At 45.4% G+C, this 21225-nt stretch overlaps 1 protein-coding gene across 6 annotated transcripts in view; it reads left to right on the forward strand.

The window, feature by feature from the left end:
* LOC135904793 (uncharacterized) overlaps positions 1 to 21225 on the forward strand; it is a 173258-nt gene that overhangs the window by 140338 nt on the left and 11695 nt on the right. For all 6 annotated transcript variants that reach the window (XR_011507427.1, XM_065435770.2, XM_070522311.1 and 3 more), the window contains one exon: positions 17552 to 17677. Coding sequence is in view for 5 of the 6 variants with exons in the window: in XM_065435770.2 (XP_065291842.1) it covers positions 17552 to 17677 (126 nt within the window). In the remaining variant the exon portion in view is untranslated. The remainder of the gene's footprint in view (positions 1 to 17551; positions 17678 to 21225) is intronic.

Here is a 21225-nt window from a genome sequence, read left to right on the forward strand (position 1 = left end):
GTAAGCTGCACAGAAACCTCCGCCTGACTGGATGCATTTCTTGGACGAATGTACGTGTTTGCGCAACTTTAGAGTGTGTAACTATGTTCGCTATTGTAATCATCATCATCATCAGCAGCCCATTTATGTCCACTGCAGGGCGAAGGTCTCCCAGTGATCTCCAATTACCCCTCTCCTGCACCAACCGGTTCCAACTAGCACCCGAAAATTTCTTAATTTCCTAGCACGATCTAGTCTTCTGCCGTCCTCTACTGTGGTTCCCTTTTCTTGGTACCCACTCTGTCACCCTAATGGTACAACGGTTAGCTAATATGCGCATTAAATGACCTGCCCAGCGCCCTTTGTTTCTTTTAATGTCTATTAGAATATCGTCTATACCCGTTTGCTCTCTCATCCAAACCGCTCTCTTTCAGTCTCTTGCCTAGAATGCTATGCCTAGCATTCTTCGTTCCATCGCTCTTTTCGCGGTCCTTAACTTGTTCTCAAGCTTCTTTGTCAGTCTCCAAGTCTCTGCGCCGTATGTCAGCACCTGTAAAATGCACTGATTGTATACTTTTCTTTTCAATGATAGCACTGACCTCCCAGTCAGCAGCTCACGATGTCGGCCGTATGCGACCGAACCCATTTTTATTCTTCTCTGAATTTTCTTCTCATGGTCCGGGTTCCCTGTGATTAGTTGACCTAGGTAAACGTACTCCTCCACAGACTCTAGAGGCTGACTTACGATCTTGAACTGTTGTTCCCTTGCCAGGTTATTTACCACTACCTTTGTTTTCTGCATATTAATCTTCAGCCCCACTCAATCATTTGTTGTAACTTGTCCGCAGTGTTGCTGAATAGAACAATGTCATCGGAAAACCGAAGGTGGCTGACGTTTTTGCCGTCAATTTTAACTCCTCAACATTCCCTGTTTACTAGCTTGAATACTTCTTCCAAGCATGCAGTGAATAGCATTGTAGAGATTGTGTCTCCTTCTCCGACCCCTTTTTTTATCGGTACCTTCCTACTTTTCTTGTGTAGAATTAAGGTTGCTGTGGAATCTCTGTAGGCATTTTCCAGGGTATCTACGTAAGCGGTCTGTAATCCTTGATTGCGCAATGCCTCTATGACTGCTCCTATCTCTACTGAATCAAATGCTTTTCCGTAATCTATGAAAGTCATATAGAGATGTTCATTGTACTCTGCTGATTTCTCGATAACCTGATTAATGACATGGATGTGATCCATTGAAGATGAACCTTTCCTGAAGCCAGCCTGATAGTTGGTTGACTAAAGTGCAACGTTGCCCTTATTCTATTGGAGATCATTTTGTTAAATATTTTATATATTACTGGGAGTAAGCTAATGGACCTATATTTTTTCAGTTTTTTAACGTCGCCTTGTTTGTGGATAATTATAATGTTTGCATTCGTCCAGTTTTCTGGGACCCTTGCAGTCAACAGACACTTCGTATACAGAGCCGCCAGTTTTTCTAGCATTAGGTTTTCTTCATCTTTGATTAAATCGACTGTTATTCCATCCTTTCGTGCCGCTTTCCCCCGTTTCATGCCTTGCAAAACCCTTCTGGCCTCATCTCTAGTTATAGGAGGAGTTCCTGTATACTGTTCATTATTGTTTCGAATAGAGTGCTCCTGATTCCTCTGGGTACTGTAAAGGTCAGTATAGAATTCTCCCGCTGCTTTTATTATACATTCGAGAATGCTGATGATATTACCCTGCTTATCTTTCAGTGCATACATCATGCTTTGTGCTACGCCAACTTTCCTTCTCAGTGATTTCAGGCTGCGTCCATTTTTTAACGGCTTCTTCAGTCTTTCTCACGTTATAATTTTTAATATCACTTATTTTCGCTTTGTTGTTCAGTTTTGACAGTTCCGCGAATTCTATCCTGTCTCTTGAGTTGGACATTTCCTTCTATGTGGTTTTTTTATTAGGTCCTTTGCTACTTGGGAGAGCTTGCCTACTGGTTGCCTTGGTGCCTTGCCTCCCACTTCAATTGCTTCTATGAAGCCAGCCTGGTTGCGGTTTCATTCATTAACTCTATGTCATCATCATCATCTCTTTGTTCTAAGGCGGCATATTTGTTTTCAAGTACCAGCCTAAACGGTTACTGCTTCTAGGTTGACCTGGGTTTTCTTGACCAATTTTACTTTTCTCTAATCAAATTGAGGTGAATCCTGGCCCTCACTAACCTATGATCACTACACTTAACCCTACCTATCACCTATACGTCCTGCACTACGCTCGAATCGGCAGAAAGTATAAAATTGATTTCATTTCTTCTTTCAGCATTAGGGCATTTCCAGTACTGTTTTCTGTTGCTACGTTTCCTAATAAAGGTGTTCATTATTTTCAGCTTATTCTGTTCTGCTAATTCTACCAGCATCTCTCCTCTAGTATATCTAGAATCGGCACCGTAGTTGCCAATTGCCTGATCTCCCGCCTGCTTTTTCCCCACTTTTGCATTGAAGTCCCCATTACTACTGTATACCGCGTTTGCACTATTCGCATCGCTAATTCAACATCTTCTTAAAACTGATCTACTTCCTCATCATCGGGACTGGACGTTGGAGCGTAGGTTTTTACTGTATTTATTCTATACCTCTTATTGAGTTTCATTACGCCTACTGCTACCCTCTCGTTGATGCTGTGGAATTCGTCAATGTCGCCCGCTATGTCCTTATATATCAGGAATCCTACCCCTTATTGATTCTTATCCGGGAGACCTCTGTAGCAGAGGATATGACCGTTATTGAGCAATGTGCAAGCCTCACGAGTTCTTCTAATCTCACTGAGGCCTATAATATCCCAAACAATCTCTTATATTTCTTCGAAGAATCCTGCTAAGCCAGCCTCACTCTAGAAGGTTCGGGCGTTAAGCGTTGCAAGGGACAGTTTCCCTTGGCGGCCTGTCCGGACCCAGAGATTCTTAGCACCCTATGATGCGTTGCAAGTCTGACCGCCGCCAATGTCAGGTGCTCCGCAGCTGCTGGTGACTGAGTACCATTGATTAATTGAAGGGATCATTAGGGAGGTTCTGCCCGAATACTGCACCAGGGAGGCCAATTTCTCTTCTAGTGCGGGAGTGTCTTTGTTCAAGCTTAGTGGGCCTTCCTAATTTGATTGTACCTGTATTAGTATAGGCACACTCACTGTTGGCATCTTTCGCCCGTGGCGGACGTCACTCCAAGCATGCAGGTGGAGTGCACTGTTGAATGTAAAAAAAAATAGAAAAAAAAACGGGAAGGGCGATTTGAACTTCCGACTACCGCAGCCGAGCATTCAGCATAGCTCAGTAAGATAATCCCGCAGGCATCAAGGCTACCCTGTCACTTATAAGTACGGCCCAGAGGGCCCTACATGCCTAAGAGATCCGCTAACTTGTCCGCCCTCTGCAGGTTGGAGGTTGCACGACATAGTGTCAATTCTCGGTTGTCCTAATCTCTTGTTTCCCGCATCTTACGCATGTACGCGGTCTTGAGCGCACCTAGGTATACGATATATTTTCGCTGAATTTAACAGCACTTAACACTAGTGCTTAACACTAGACGAGCCGTACGTAAAAATACTGAAAGGTATCTATAGCGGCTCCACAGCCACCGTAGTCCTCCATAAAGAAAGCAACAAAATCCCAATAAAGAAAGGCGTCAGGCAGGGAGATACGATCTCTCCAATGCTATTCATAGCCTGTTCACAGGAGGTATTCAGAGACTTAGATTGGGAAGACATGGGGATAAAAGTTAATGGATAATACCTTAGTAACTTGCGATTCGCTGATGATATTGCCTTGCTTAGTAACGCAGGAGACCAATTGCAATGCATGCTCACTGACCTGGAGAGGCAAAGCAGAAGAGTGGGTCTAGAAATGAATCTGCAGAAAACTAAAGTAATGTTTAACAGTCTCGGAAGAGAACAGAAATTTACAATAAGTAGTGAGGCACTGGAAGTGGTAAGGGAATACATCTACTTAGGGCAGGTAGTGACGGCGGATCTGGATCATGAGACGGAAATAATCAGAAGGATAAGAATGCGCTGGGGTGCGTTTGGCAGGCATTCTCGGATAATGAACAGCAGGTTGCCATTATCGCTCAAGAGAAAAGTGTATAATAGCTGTGTCTTACCAGTACTCACCTACGGGGCAGAAGCCTGGAGGCTTACGAAAAGGGTTCTACTCAAATTGAGGACGACGCAACGAGCTATGGAAACAAGAATGATAGGCGTAACGTTAAGGGATGAGAAAAGAGCAGATTGGGCGAGGGAACATACTCAAGTTATTGACATCTTAGTTGAAATCAAGAAAACGAAATGGGCATGGGCAGGACATGCAATGAGGAGGGAAGATAACCGATGGTCATTAAGGGTTATGTACTGGATTCCAAGGGAAGGAAAGCGTAGCAGGGGGCGGCAGAAAGTTAGGTGGGCGGATGAGATTAAGAAGTTTGCAGGGACGGCATGGCCACAATTAGTACATGACCGGGGTTGTTGGAGAAGTATGGGAGAGGCCTTTGCCCTGCAGTGGGCGTAACCAGGCTGCTGCTGATGATGATGAACACTAGTGCATAAAAATAAAAAAAGGAAAAGTTTTTCAGTGCTTACCGAGAGACCCCGAGTTATGTACGATCCGCAAATTGCGCCTGCTTGTCCTTTGTCGTCCGAAAACTCGCGTTCCCGGGTGGCTATTCAGAATGCTCAGTCGCACCACCGTCTCAATACCGCTATGAGATTCACACAAAGCAGGCGACCTTGACGGCTCTCAGGGGTGTCTTCATCCTTTCTAGAGCTTTAAACAGTGGTTATAGTACAGCTAACGCGTGACGGAGAAAATGGGGGGCGGGGAGAGGTAATTGACCTCGTAGTATTTCTGGCGACGTAGCGAGCCTAAGTGCTAGGGAGTTGGGAGTTGTATGCCTCAGTTAACCTACAGTGGTGCCTACAGTGGTGTTTCCCACGTAACAAAGAAAGAAAAAAGGTCTGGCGTGACTTAGTGTCAACGTACTGAGCTTCCCTTATCTAGGTCAGAGGTTGAAATTGTCGTGAGGAGAAGGTTTAATTATATTTTTGTGCCATTAAATATGGTCTGTGTAGCTTTCATTATTTATAAAAAACTGCAGTAGATCCAACGTGTTTCAATCTATATGCAGCCATGCTTGTGTGAGTACATAAGGAATCTAAACGGGAAATTGTGTTTATTGAATGTCCGCAAAGTGGCACGGAAGCCTTTATTCAGGCATTCTAGGGATGCTAATTCAAATACCGTCGCCACTGCCGCGGATGGATGGATCAATCAGTGCTATGAGCGCGCCGTCTAAAACGGTTCGGTGCATTACGCCACTAAGCTCTTGCTCTTATTTAGCCTTATTTCCTGCCTATCCTTATAAAAAAACCCAAGAAATTCCTGGCATCAAACTTTCTGAACCATAATTAGGAACACTGGCTTTGTACGCTTTCATCGTTTGTGGTCTCCCTACTCTTTTGCCCCCAAGCCTCCAATCACCTCTCAGTAATCTCTATTGTGAATACAGTTACCTCCTCCCTGCTCTCACTTAACACAAGGGCTTCAACGAGGACAGCGGTTGCGTAATGAAGCGCTGGACAGATTTCTTCACATTCTAGTAAAACATGTTCCACTGTTTCCATTAGCTTTAAAGCAGCAAGCACATGTTCCTCCTTCATTGTTGTATCTCGCTTTGTGAATGCGTGTTCTAAGGAATCCTGATGCTGTTTCGAAAAGTAATGAGGTTTTCTTTGAAATATAATAAATTGTTTCTTTCCTGATTTCGTTTTTCCTCTTAAATATTTATTCATAGCAGGTTTATTCCCCATTGCCGCCAGCCATGAGATTATCTCAGCCTCTCTGACTTTCCGCTATATGTTCTTTGTTGCCATGTGGCTTATGCTACCAGTCGCATATTTGCTTGTAGGCTTCCTAGTTCTTTTCCCCCACTATGAGTCAACTTTCTTCCTGTACAAGCACCTGAACTCTCTCGCAACGCATTTACTTTCTTTCATATTCCTCAGTTGTTTTCTTTTACATCAATTTGCTCTGCGCATCCCTAACTTCCAAACTTGTCCTGCGCGTGTCGCCCTGCAAAGCTTCATTTGTGGTCTTCCCGTGAGCGCACAATGCGAGGCCCCCTACTGACTTTTGCTTGCCATCTAGTCCGACTGCGCCTGACTTCAAACAAGCAACCGTATCTCCACATTCTGGAAGTCCTGGGCCCATTACAACTTTTCACATACACCGGAGCAACTTGTACCTGATGTATCGCTATAGCGCTTTGGGTTTCTTTATGGCCGCACTTCTCTTCCCCTTTGATAATATTGTTTGTTCCTGCGTTTCCATATATCTATTGCCTTCGTTTTTCTGTACGCCAAGGCATCTGTATTATTTTACCCGAAGTATTTCCTGGTCATTAATTGACATTCTCTATTCATTGTTTTCATTGAATACCATAAAACCAGATTTTAACGCTAAACTCCATTCCCAATTCAACCCCTTCCTGTGCACAGATATTAGCCAGACGTTACATATGACTTTGCTAGTTAACAAGCAACACAATGTCATCGACATAAAACAAACCTGGAAGCTGCTGCTCCACTGTTGTATCTGCCTGTTTGTATGTAAGATTAAACCCGGTGTTGTTTCCCTCTAGCACCCTTTTTATCCTTACCATGTGTATTGTAAACAAGAACGGGGATAAAGGGCAAGCTTGTCTCATTTTATTAGTGATATGAACTTTATCTTCTAACCTCATCTCTTCTCATTCAACGCAAGCGGTAACTTGTCAGCAAATCTCCCTCAAAAGCTGTATACTGTATTTCCCTAAGCCTTCTCCTTCCAGAATATCATACAAAATGTTGCGGACTACGTTGTCATATGATCCGGAAATATCTAAAAATATCACATATAAGGGTGTCCTTTTATTTATTGAATTTATTTATTCAACTGCCCTAAAGACCCGGCAGGCATTACATGGGGGGGGGGGGGGAGGGCGACAGCAGTAAGTACAAAGCCACGCAGTACTGCGATGTATACAGAAGTCGGTGACCATTAACAGCATGTTGAAAAGAAACACAATATATAAAGACACATAGCAGCAATCATCAGCAAACATTCAATTGTTCCAGAGGGTAGCGTTATATATACACACATGTATGAAATGTGGAGAGGGGAAGGATGAAGGTTACAGCTTAAGGTGACGTGTCAGGCTGGTTACAAACGCTTCGTAATCGATGACAGATGTAATGGTGCCATAGAAGATTTCATTGACGGATGGTTAGGACGAGCGGCGAATGAAAGAAAAGGTTAGTGCGAGCAAAGATGGGTTTGACTTTGAGTTGGTGGTCAATGCTTGGGAATATGCGATGCGCTGGCGTGAGACGGGACATAGCAAAGGAAGAGTGGCTTTGATATAACTTGAGGAAAAAGGACAGTATGGAAAGTGTTCTACATCTTTCAAGAAGAGCTACCATGAGAGCTTTCTTTATTTCAGTCACACTTGCCGTACGCGAGTAGTTCTTCGATATGAATCTGGCGGCATTATTTTGAAGAGACTCCAATTTTGTTATTAAGTATGTTTGTACAGGTTCCAAATCAAAGAGGCGTGATCGAAATGCGAGCGCACTAATGTGGTGTATGCTAATAACTTAGTGTCTCCATTAGCTAAACGCAGACTGTGTCTGAGAAATCCGAGTGTTTTAGAAGCCTTGTTAATGACCGTATCTATGTGAATGTTCCATGAAAGGTCGGATGCTATGTGGATCGCTAAATATTTTATGACAGGTACCGATTCTATGGTCATGCTGTTTTAGGCTTGTAGCGCAGCTCAGAAAGAGCAAAAAAAAAGGAAGGAGGTAGGGGTAATCAAAGGGAACGCAAAACAGAGTGAGCGCTCGCTCTGTTTTCCGCTTGCTTTGATTACCCCTACCTCCTCCCTTTTTTTTTTTGCTCTTTCTGAGCTGCGCTACAAGCTTAAAACAGTCATGACGTACCAACTCACCCAAACTGCCGCGCTTTTGACGGTCATGTTGTTTAGAGTGTAATGGCAAGGTTGGGAGTCAGTTTTTGTGGTAAAAATCAAGACTTTTGTTTTCGAGGTATTAATTTCCATTTGCCGTTGCGCGCACCAATTGTTAATCTTGTCTAAGTCTGATTGTAACTGAAGTGGATCAGAAGGCTCAATTATTTGCATGTATATTACGCAATCATCTGCAAACAATCTGACCGTAGAACTCAGGTTATTACTTATGTCATTAAAACTAAGAATAAGATAGCTCCGAGTACGGATCATTGTGGTATTCCAGATTTAAAGTGGGAGAGGGTTGATGAATGGGGGGACCATTAACAAATTCTGATTGGTAGCGATTGGCCAAAAAATGTTTAATCCAAAAGATAACATTCGAATTAATGTTCAGATTGCCAAGTTTTTTCATTAGACGTTTGTGTGGAACTTTATCGAATGCTTTGGCGAAATCTACAAATACGGTATCTATTTTAGAGTGAGCATGAACAGCGCAATGAAGGTCAGTAAGTAATTCGAACAGTTGTGTTTCGCAAGATCGACCGTGGAGGAAGCCGTGCTGATTCGCAAAAAATAAATGCTTAGCCCGATAGCTCATGATGGCGGTCACGAGATTTGAAAACGGGTATGACAAGCACAATTTTCCAGTCGTTTGGGACACAGCCCGTATGTATTGATTGCAGAAAAATTGCGGTTAAGATGGGGCATATTACAGGCTTTGCTATATTTAGCAATTTAGGACATATTCCATCGGGGCCGGGTGCTGAGTTAGTAGGGAGACGGTCTATGGCAGAATATACGCCTTCTGGCGTGACAGTTATGTCAGGCATAGTTGATTGCAGCGTTGGGAATTGTAGGTCAGTAGGTAAGGGGCCCTCATGTACGAATACTGAGCAGAAGAATTGGTTAAATTCCTCCGCTACTTCAATGGAAGTAACGAGATTACCTTCTTTATTTATGGATACTGAGGAGTTTGAACTGTAACTTGGATTAGCAACCCGCAAAACTTTTGAGGATTGTTTTTTAACATGTGTGAAAGGTCACTATTATAAAATTTGTCCTTCGCTGATTCAATTACACTTTTGCACAGTTGCTCATGTGTGTGGTAGTTGTTCCAATCGTGTTCAGATGTTGTCAGTTTAGCTTTTGCGTAAAACCGTTTCTTTTTATTTATGTATCGTTTCACGTGCCTTGTGAACCATGTGCTTTCTGTAGATGCGGTAATGGTGACCTTAGGTGCGTGTTTATCTTTCAACAGAGTTGGTTTATCACGAATTAGAAACCAGTTCTCATTTGCATCCCGCATATTGAAAGAGTGTCTTTCAATATCTTTCTTCACTGCATATTTCAATAAATTTAGTAAGAACACAAAAGCTATATTCCCAGACGCCTACCTATTCCAAAGTCGCTCGGAAGTTTTCACAACATGCTATTAGGTTCTATCCATGCTTGCAGAGTTAAATTAATCACCTACTTAGCCAACATATATCTTACAGACGGAATTAGTTCCCAATGGTCTTTCTTGGGCCCCCTTGCCTGCACAAATGAAGCTCATTCTACTTTTTCGCCAACTGACTGGTATTCGTCTATATTTAAAGGTTTTTCTGCTGCTTTCCCCAGAGCTTCCTTACTTTTTCTCCAAGTTCATTATTCAGCCTAACGGGAACATCATCATGCCCTGTAGTTGTGCGCTTAGGAATTTTGTGTTCGGCTTCTTTTCAGTTGAATTTTCTTAGGACCAGCTCCTTTTCCATCTGGCTCTCATTCATGCTCTACTTCTCTTGCTCAAAAACAATCTCGTGATTGCCTTTAAACACTTCTGATGTTATTTTTCGAATGTAATTTATTGCCACGTCCGCTTCCGGTTTGTTTCCATCTTTGTCTCGTACATGTAGTTGCATTGTTCTAGAGTGCTTGCATAATAAGTGGTTAAGATTCCAAAGTATTCTAGGTGCGGCCATCTTTTCTCACGTACTCTTGGTAACCAGCGTTTACTTTCTTTAAGTAAAGGGACCCTGAAACGATTTGGCGATTTTTTTACAAACATACTGAATGGTTAGAGCAGGTCCTTCTGATCATTAATTGATGCATCTAAGTGCCCCGCGTAAAGCGTGTAATTTATTACAAGGTTTTAAAATGTACATCGCTGCCAATCGCAGCAGACTGCTCCGCGGAATTTTCAGCCGCCCCTAGCCGTATGACATAAATCACCGTTATGATGTCGTTAAGGCGAGCTATGCGATTGGCTGCCCAGGGGGTATCATCGATAATTTTGCCATCTTTATGGCGAACAAATGGTGTTCGTAATAGTTGGAGTGTTAGTTAATTTGTTTCTATAAAAAAGAAAGTAACAGAAAGAGAATGCACAACAAGCATTTCTCACTACACTGAAGCACTTCCAGCACACAGCAAGCGTCGTCTGCTTGTGTTAGTTGTCGGAAATGCACCAGGATCAAGGGAAGTTCATGACCAAGATAAACATAGAAAGAAAGACTTATGGAAATGAAGCCCTCTGCCGGCTGTATAGCAGGTGGGAAAGGAGCCAAAGGAGAAGACGATTCCCCTGATCATTTGCTAGTCGGCATCGAGACCCGAAAACTATGACCGAACTCATGCGAGGTCTATATCAACACCTTAAAAATGACCAGAAGTGACCTTATCGCATTCCAAGTAGAAGATAAGACCTTAGATTCTTGCACGAACAAACTTGGCCAAGTGTGCCAAGAAAAAAGTCTTCATCCCTCTTGTTAGAAGTAAAACACAAGGAGTGCTGTATCGCCATTACCGGCTACTCTTAGGCAAATGGACCCCGCAAGTGGTACTTCCTCAAAGATTAGCTGGCCAAGTACTTACTTTAGCGCACGAAACTCTGATGTCGGGGCACCAAGGAATAAAGAAAACGATGGATCGCATCCTAGAACCCTTCTGTTGACCGGGAGTCCAAGAGGCAATGAGAATATGCGTACGTTCTGGCGACACATGTCTACGAACGTATCCTAAGAGCAAGGTGGGCAAGGCTCCTCTTGGTCGCATGCCTTTAATAGGCACTCCATTTGATAGAGTGGCAGTGGACATGGTTGGTTCCTTGAAGCGCACATAAAATAAGGGTAACCGATACATACTGAGCCTCGTAGATTACGCCGCACGATATCGAGATGCGATAGTTCTACCGTCGATCGATACGGCTACGGTGGCTAAAGGACTGATATAAATGTTTTTTCGCATTGTATTTCTGCGCGAGATACTTTGTGACCAGGCCTCATGTTTAAGATCGGGCCTAATGAAAGAACTAAATTATTTGCTGGCTATCAAGCATCTTAGTTCGGCGCCTTACCATCCAATCTGTAATAGTATGGTGGATAGGTATAATGGCACACAGAAACATATGCTACGGAAACTCTGCCAAGAAGAACCAAAGTCATGGGCCCGATTGCTAGCACTCCTACTTTTGCGTACCTCAAGACAGGATGGCATTCTCACCTTTCGAGTAGATCTACGGTCTACGCGTCGGAGGCCCGCTCAGTCTGCTTAAGGAGTTATGGACAGGAGACAACCTATGCGATGAAGCCAAGAAAACATTTGCATATGTCTTGGACATTCGTGATTGTGTGGAAAAGACGCAAACAGCTACAGAGAACTTGTCGCGATCTAAAATGACCCAGAAAAAGTACTATCATCGCGGAAGCAGGGCACATCAGCTGAAAGTTGGAGACCATGATCTTGCTTCCCACGACGAAAAACAAACTATTGATGCACTGGAAAGGGCATTTCATGGTCACAGGGCAAACAACTCTTACTACTAGCTGGGCATGAAAGGTACCACAAAGCTGTTGCATACATATCAATATGCTGAAAGGCCATGAGGAGCGCGAACCGGAAAGGTCCCCTCAGTAAGCGTCATTCATAGTGGTGGAGGAGGAGGAGACCGAAATACCTATACCTACCTTCAAGGCAAATGAAGGGCCGGGTGTAGGAGCGATTTAACTTGGCAGTGACCTTCAGGAAAGTCAAAGTGCGGAACTTCGCAGACTCCTAACCCCTCAAGATGTCTTTTTCCGAAGTGTCCGGAAAAACGAACCTGTCTAAGTGTCATCTTGAGATGACAAACTCTGAACCAATTAACACTCTCCAATTTCCATTACCGTTCTTAATGAAGGAAATAGTCAACAAAGAAGTGCAAGATATGTTGCGGCTAGGTGCGGTCGAATGGTCTGACTCTCATTACAACACGCGTTTGGTGTTGGTAAAAAAGCCCGACCAGAGCTATCCTGCTTGCTTTGATTTCCGTCGCATCAATGATGGTCTCGTGTCCAACGCAGAACTCATACCAAGCACGGATGTGGTGTTTGCTGAAGCCGGCCCAAAGAGGTTTTTTCCAAACTTGTCCTCACTAAAGGATACTCGCATGTACCACTAGACAGGGGTTCTCGGCTAAAAACGGCATTTTCCACTCAATTAGGACACTACCACTTCCATTACATGGCGTTTGGGATCAAGACAACATCTGCAGTGTTTACTCCATTCATGAGAATTCTCCGTCATAGCATCCTAAACATAGTTTACTACATCTAGGACGTTCTCATCACTATGACGAGCTGGCAGGAACACACAGAAACCCTCCATTGCCTGTTGAATAGTATCCAAGATGCTGGACTGACAATCAAGCCCCACAAATGCGAATCCGGCATAACGTTGATAACTTTGTTGCGTCGTCGACTAGATAACGGAACCATTGAACTGGTGGAGGACACGATTGCGAATACTGCAAAAGCTCCGTGACCTGATAGTAATAAACAATTACGTTTTTTTTCTCGGCTTCGTGGGCTACTATCGTAATTTGACTCCTCATTACGCGGAGAAGGCCCAGCTGCTGACGGAAATGACAAATAAAATGGAGAAGAACAAAATCCGTTGTAACAGCAAAAAAGAAGACGCCTTCGAAACACTCAAACAAGTGCTTCTAGCATCGGGACCCGTAATGATGGCTCGCAATCTAAGCCGTGTATTTCTAATCCGCAGTTACACCTCTGACACTTGCATCAGCTCATACATCAGCTCATAGGCAGAACGCCTCAACAGTAGGGTATTGCGAATGAGTTTGGCACTGCAGGAATCTACCTTCCAGATAGAGCATATAAGGATTCCAAGTATGCGGATCCGGACTACTTGAGTAGATTACAGTGCCTACAAACCGGCGCCTCCTAATGTTACTTTTGTAAGGTGGTGTCATCACCGTGCAATACTATTATTATTTTATGCTACCGTAATACAAAAGTTTTTCTTTTGTTGTAGTTTGTTGGAATGTTTGTTGTGTATGTGCATGGGCTTGCGAGTGTTGTCCTGTAAACTTTTCCTGGAACAGTAGAGTGCAATATTGTGAACTCACAATGAGTGTTTAGAACATGTATTTAAATTGGTCGAGTGCTAGCGGCAGTTTTTCTATCACAAAAAGTTTTTTCAAAAAAGGGCTTTTGTTATATGAGAAGTGCGCGAAACTACCGTAGTAGAAGAACAGAAAGAAGAAGACAACTGATTGCTTGCGCGGAGGGGAATTCATTACCGAACGTTGACGACCACGTTGAGGAACGTCAAGCACGCGTGGCACAACAAGAGAACACAAAAACGAAAATGACCCAATCGGGAAAGTGCACGGTATTCCCAGGGGCCAATCAGGAAAAGACAAATCAGCCAGAGTGGCAGAAGAACGAGGCGCACTGGCGGAAGAGGGAGACAGTTCGAGCAAGCGACGCCAGGGTGAAGATCGGCGATCGGACAGGGACACGAGCCTCCAAGGCTTCAGCCCACAGGGAGCTCCTGGCATCTTGTTTATAGGCGTTGCTACTCCTACTCAGCACAAACTACTATACCTAAGGCCGGCGAACTTCTGCGCCTACAGGCAGGGTGCGAGTAGTCGGGCGACGTGCCCGAGTTTGCACCCAGCTGCCTGGCCGGGACGCCGCCTCCATCTGCCCGTGTCGCCAAGCCGACTGCGTACCCTCTTCAAGTCGGGGATGCCACGCTTTGGAGGTTGACTCATCGGTCAACTATATCAACGCTGTTGTGAGATCAACGCCACTTCTTTCGCCACCTTATCTCCGCCCCTCCGCGTCGAAGTCTTGCATGCATGCTCACACTCATAATCGGCCCCAAACTCGAATGCTGCGGCTACTGTTATAGCTCTTATCGTATTATATTTCTGGTTATAAGTTTTCATTGAATGGTTATTTTATGTGTTTTTATTTTCGTTCGTTACACTAAAATTTTGTGTGTGTTTTGGAAGAAACGGCTTTGCCCTCAGTTGATTTCTTGAAGGCTCTGCCTCAGGGAACAATCTGCAACATTTATCGAAAAACTACCTGCACCACAGGATGACAGATAAAACAAGCAACGAGTTGAAAAAAAAACATATATTTAGAGGGCAATTTTAGAGGGCGCGATTGGCCGCTCGATTGGCCGCTTCCACGCTCGGAAAAACACTTTTATGTAGCACGTATTGAGCAACAGAAAGCTGTATAAGGAGTTTTTCACGTTGCTCTACATGCCGTCAATAACACATCTAATTTCAATATAATATTAGAGAAATTAGTTAGGACTAATTAGTTAGGATTAGTTAGGACTAATTATGTAATTAGGTAGTATGAAACAATTATTCTGAGGATCTCCAATCAACTACAAAAAACACTGTCTGGGTTCTGTCCAGCTACATGGCATTCGTATATTTTTAAAGTTTGGCTGATGCTACGCGGGAAGCCCGGTATATAGTTCATATTTAAATATGTCAGTCATAAAAGAGTGCTCTCAATTAGCTTAAAGTTGTTCAAGAAGGTAATAATTGCTTATAAACAATCTGTCATGCTATGCAAATTTGGCGTTCAGGCAGCACTAGAAAGGTGTGAATGGAAGCGGCCTGAAAGGTTTCCAACCATATACATGACGCAAGTACCTTTACTTGCTTCCGAACTTCCAGTGCAGCTGTAAAGACCACTGTTGAGTGGTCTTACAAAATTTGCATCTCGTTTTGACTTTCTCCCCGTCAAGAGAAAAAACTGAAAAAATATGTCTGCCTCCCGCAAGAGAGTGTTTGTATGTGCTTGTGAATAGGGCACAAGGAATTTCTTAGGCTCCAAAAAATTACGCGGTGCTCCGTGGTTGCTCCACAGTAGTCGAATAAACATATTGGCGTACGGTGCAACCGGTTTGATGCCTAGTACTCTAGCGGTATGAAGAACTTTGAAGCTACATTTTCACATTGGGAAGTATGTAAGATTCTGCAAATACTAATGTATGTCCAGTCATCAAGGTGGAACATTTGTGTCGCTATGTAGAATGCTCTTTGATGATATTACAACTTTGGCTATCTTCATTCAGTGTGGTGCATTAAGCCATATTTAGTGTAGCTAAGGCGTGCTACCACAGGACACACCTTCACGTAAAATCTTTGACATCAGAATTGTTCGTGGGAGCAAGTGCCAACTAATTATCATGTTGGACATACTATTACAGCAGTACGGAAGAAAGCGCTATTGTGAATTCCGGGTGGGTTTATTTTGTGACACGTTTGAGACAAATATATTTAGAACGGTGCTATTTATTCTCCGTAAACCTACTTGAAACACTAACCTGTATGCAACTTCAGCCTCTACCTGGACTATCCCGACTCGAGACAACGGTAATTCACCGATTGTGGCTTGGCGTCGTGTTTACAAAATTGTTTGCTTTCCGCATTACATGGGAGAGTAATGCTGCATGTGGCCACTGCGGCGTCGAGGACACTATCGAACACGTTCTTCGTCAGTGTCCCTGATACAGCGCACACAGGCAGTCACTCGCCACCGCAGTGGCCCGTCTTGACGACCGGCCGTTTTTGGAGAAGACAGTCCTGGACTGCTGAACTATACAGTCATCATACCACCAGACAGTGAAGGCAATCTTGAAATTTTTACGTCTCAATAGCCTATTGGAGACACTAATATTCTCATGGACGTCAACGACATTCCCTGCATTCCTTTTTCGTTGGCTGGCCTTTTCTTTCCGCTGTTCTTTCAGTCTTTCTTTTCCCTCACCCTTCCCCTACTGCAGGGTAGTAAACCAGAATCTCATCGAGTTAACCTCCCTGCCTTTTTCATCCCGTTTATCTGTTTCTCTCTCACTTGCTCCATAAATATCAGCTTGTACATCAAACCACAGCCTGATCGAGACGCGAAACCTTCCACTTAGCGCTCATGCGCGGCAACGTGGGCTTACGTCAAGGAGGATAAGTGTGGTACTAGTCAGAGGTATATCGATACTTGCAAACGTATGTTGGCAGTTCCTTCGCCTAGCTTCAGTTACCTTTAGAAAGGGGAGGGAGGAGGAGGAGGAAAGAGAAAAGAAGAAGGCAGGGAGGTTAACCAGAATAACGTCCGGTTGGCTACCCTACACCGGGGGAATGGGAAAGGGGAAAGCAAAGATCACAGGGAGAGAGGGGAGGGAAGGAAAGAAGGAAATTGCGGCAAGTTAGCTGCCGCGTGTGGTTTTACAGAAATTGCCTTAATAGTCACAGGTGGTCGCACAAACCCGTCGTCCTTAAGAAACACAAAAGTGCCTTCACCGCTTTATGGGCCGACGGGCGATGGGGGCGGTTTAGAAAGGGGGGGAGTAAACATGCTACAGAGGTAAGTGCCACTTAGACGTGTCATTTATCAGTAACGCTGTTTGGTCCACCGCCGTTTTTAATGCGCTTCAGTACGCATCGCCGAAGTATTTGGGTTGCAAAGCGAGTGTCCAAGTGCACATGAGCAAGTGTGGAGATGGCGAACTTAGCAAGTACAGCACGAGAGAGAAGTGGCCTAGAGCGCGTGCCATGTATTGCTTGCTCCTTCAGACAAGGTGAAGCGGTTGTTGCTGTTGTTGCTGTTGTTGGTCCTTGTTACTCTAATATTTGATATTATTCGACCCAGAAAACACAAGAAACATTAAAGAGAGCGACAAAACCTACTCCTGACGCTGTATAATACCCAACAATCACAATGTAGTATGGTCAGTTAATGCATTATTACCGTGGAGCTCTACTCAAAATCTTGTGTGATTCTCTAAACGGTCTTAAGTGTCAGAAACTAAGAACTGCGCATTCCAATGGCTAAAGCAAATTGTAGTCACTAGAGTATGCGAATACGGCTTAGTAAAACGTTTTGTTCGGCAAGTTGGTTCATGGTTGAGAAGGAGAAAAAAATATCAATGCAATAGAAACGAGGACGAGAGCACGCCAGTCCTGTGTTCTCATCTCGTCCTGGTTTATTTTGCGCGACTATTTTTGCCTTCTCATCTGTGAAGAACACAGATGATATGAGGTGGTTTAAACCACCTCTTGCCGTCCTTCGACGAAAGCATTACTACGGAACGAACACGATCAACCATTGGAAAGCTCAACCTTGCATTAGGCATTATTCAAGTGCTACTCTGTGTTTTTCTACAAATGTTTATTTTCTAGGAGGGAGGAAAACGGTACTTACCTTACTTCCCGCTTTTTATATATTCCTTTTTTTTTTCAGTCCCACAGGGATGGACCTGTCCGCCACTGGAAAGCCAACTCATGGTTTGCGGCGGCGGAAAAAAACCTAATTGCTCTGATCCTTGGACTCTTCTGGGAGAAACACCTACATGCCACTGCTTTTGCCGTAATACACCTATTTTTGGTTACAAGAGCAAGGGCATTCATTGATGTGTTTCGTGAGAAACGGCACATGGGCCCGTAGCCTATGGGCTTTGTGAACTAGTTTAGTCTGAGGTTCTAGCATCAGAATTGTCACTTTGCTCATATATACAGAGCGATGATATTTAATTATTACGGAATTTAAAAAAATGGTAGGTTCCACATAACATAATTATATTCCTAGTGATCGAATATTGTTACGTAAGAAGACGCAGATGAAAAGCTATATACAACTATATTTACAACGTAATACGCCGCACTTGGCCAAGAGGCAACAGCCCACGCTAGCTTCCAGTTGTCGTCGTCGTCGTCTTCTTACTGCTCGCTTCTCCGTCATTGGAAATACTATTCCGTAGCACTACCCCCGGCTGCAAAAGAGCCGTCCCGGAGCGACTAAAGGCCGGACTCGGAATCAGTGTAGTAGGCCTTCAGCCTACTGACGCGCACTACATCACCAGATGCCAGACTAGATGACGAGGTTGAGCTCACAGGAGCAATTTCGTACGTCACAGGCGTCATCTGGTGGAGAACGCGGTAGGGCCCTGTGTATCGCGAAAGGAGCTTTCCTGAGAGTCCGACGTGACGAGAGGGCGACCACAGGAGCACGAGTGCACCAGGCGAAAACTGCACGTCATGGTGGCGGGCGTTGAACCGACGCTGGTGAGTGGTTTGCGAGTCCTTCAGTCGAGCACGGGCAAGCTAGCGTTGCATGGTCGGCGAGGGCGATGGCATCGCGCGCGTACTCGCTTGTTGAGATCGCAGGAGGAGGAAGGGCCATGCATAGGGGTAAGGTTGGTTCGCGACCGCAGAGTAGATAAAATGGAGAAAATCCGGCGGTGTCGTGCCGGGAAGAATTATATGCAAATGTCACGTAAAGAAGGGCGATGTCCCAGTCGTGGTGGTCCTTGGAAACGTACTCGACCAGCATATCGGTAAGAGTACGGTTTAACCGCTCTGTCAGGCCATTGGTTTGAGGATGGTATGAGGTAGTCAGCTTTTGTTGAGTGGAGCAGGAACGCACAATGTCGGCGATAACTTTCGAGAGGAAGTTACGACCACGGTCAGTAAGCAGCTTTCGCGGGGTGTCATGAAGTAAGATAATGTCACGCAAGAGAAAGTCCGCGACGTGAGTGGTGCAACTGGTAGGCAGAGCCCGAGTCACAGCGTATCGGGTGGCGTAATCTGTTGCGACGGCTACCCATTTATTCCCAGAGGATGACGTGGGAAAGGGACCGAGGAGGTGTAATCCAACTCGAAAGAACGGCTCCACAGGGACGGTGGTCGGCTGGAGATGACCGGCAGGTAGCACCTGAGGTGTTTTCCGACGCTGGCAGGTATCACAGGCAGCAACATAGCGTCGGACGGAGCGAGCGAGACCAGGCCAATAGAAGCGGCGGCGGACGCGGTCGTACGTGCGGGTTACCCCATGATGCCCTGCAGTGGGTGCGTCATGCATCTCAAGGAGCACAGTTTGTCGTAGATGTTTTGGCACGACAAGAAGATCAGATCCGTCAGGGACGAAGTTCCTTCGGTACAGAATGCCGCCCTGGAGGGCATATCGGCGAACGGACGCGTCGGTAGGTGTAGAGCGCAGACGCTCGATGAGTATTCGCAGCGATAGGTCTCGGTTCTGCTCATCGGCGATATTAGCGAAGGCCGACACACAGAAAATTCCGTTGGTGGCACTACTGTCGGTGTCGTCAGGCTCGCCTACCGGGTAACGAGACAGGCAGTTAGCGTCTTTGTGTAGTCGGCCAGATTTGTAGGTGACAGTATACGAATATTCTTGGAGGCGTAAGGCCCAGCGACCAAGTCTTACTGTAGGATCTCTCAGGGAGCATACCCAGCAAAGCGGGTGATGGTCTGTGACAACGGAAAAGGGTCGGTCATATAAGTATGGGTGGAACTTCGCAACCGCCCAAACTAGGGCCAGACAATCACGCTCAGTGATGGAATAGTTGCTCTCGGATGGTGACAGGAGCCTGCTGGCGCAAGCGATAACACTGTCGTTGCCGCGCTGGCGTTGTGCCAGCACTGCGCCAATTCCGTGACCGCTGGCATCAGTACGGACTTCGGTAGGCGCAGAAGGATCGAAATGGGCCAGAACGGGAGGCGTTGTGAGAAAGTCGATAAGACGCGAGAATGCAGAGGCCTCGTTATCGCCCCACTCGGTTAGTGGTCGGTTAGTGGTCATGCTATGGCCGCGAAATTTTTCACGAAACGGTGGAAGTAGGAAGAAAGGCCGATGAAGCTGCACACATCCTTGAGACACTTCGGAACAGGGAAGTGCGTAACAGCATAGATGTTGCCTGGGTCCGGTTGCACTCCGTTCGCGTCAACGAGATGCCCAAGGACGGTAATCTGGCGACGGCCGAATCGGCACTTCGATGCGTTCAGTTGCAGACCGGCTCGGTGAAAAACGTCCAGGACTGCTGAGAGGCGCTCGAGGTGCGTAGCGAACGTCGGAGAGAATACTATGACGTCGTCCAAGTAGCACAGGCACGTGGACCATTTGAAACCGTGAAGAAGGGAGTCCATCAAGCGTTCAAAAGTGGCACGAGCATTACATAGACCGAATGGCATCACTTTGAATTGATAAAGACCGTCGGGTGTTACAAAAGCAGTCTTCTCGCTGTCGCGATCGTCCACGGCAATCTGCCAGTAGCCGGAGCGAAGGTCAACAGATTAGAAGTAGCGAGCACCGTGGAGGCAGTCAAAGGCGTCATCAATCCGAGGTAGGGAATACACGTCCTTCTTGGTAACCCTGTTAAGGTGCCGATAATCCACGCAAAAGCGCCATGAGCCATCCTTCTTTTTTACCAGTACAACAGGTGACGCCCATGGACTACATGACGGTTCTATGATGTTCAATGAGTCTCCGACTGCGATGGTAGAGGAGGATCGGCTGAATTGTCGTCTACTGCAATAGATGCTACTGAGTGATCCTTGAATGAGCAAAGCTAGGCCAGAGACATCCTGCGTGGCAGTACTTGTGTCATCAAGCCAAAATTGATGACTGGCAGGCAGACGCAATTCGCCGTAATAGATAAAACTTGATGAGGTACTGTGATCCCGTGGGTAAGTAGGACGTCTTGCATAGGAGCCGCGATGTAGTGACCGTCGGGCACTGGTGGGGATGACACTAAGTCGGCGTAAGTCAGTGCCGAAGGTGGCAAGCGAACGAAGTCGACGGAACTGAGGCGACTCGGGTGTGGTTCAGCGGGATCCAGAACAGGCAAGTCGAGGCGGAGAGTACTGGCGGAACAATCGATGAGAGCAGAATGTGCGGAGAGGATGTCTAAGCCGAGGATGATGTCGTGGGGACAGTGGGCGATGACTGTGAATAGCACGATTGTGGAGCGACCGGCGAAGGAGACACGGGCAGCACACGTACCAATTACGGGGGCTGTTCTGCCATCGGCGACACGGACAATAGGCGTCGTGGCGGGAGTGATTATTTTTTTTCAGGCGGTTACGAAGGTCAGCGCTCATTATCGACAAATGCGCCCCAGT

Source organism: Dermacentor albipictus, chromosome 7 (genome assembly GCF_038994185.2).
Source record: "Dermacentor albipictus isolate Rhodes 1998 colony chromosome 7, USDA_Dalb.pri_finalv2, whole genome shotgun sequence".
Taxonomy (NCBI): Eukaryota; Metazoa; Arthropoda; class Arachnida; order Ixodida; family Ixodidae; genus Dermacentor; species Dermacentor albipictus.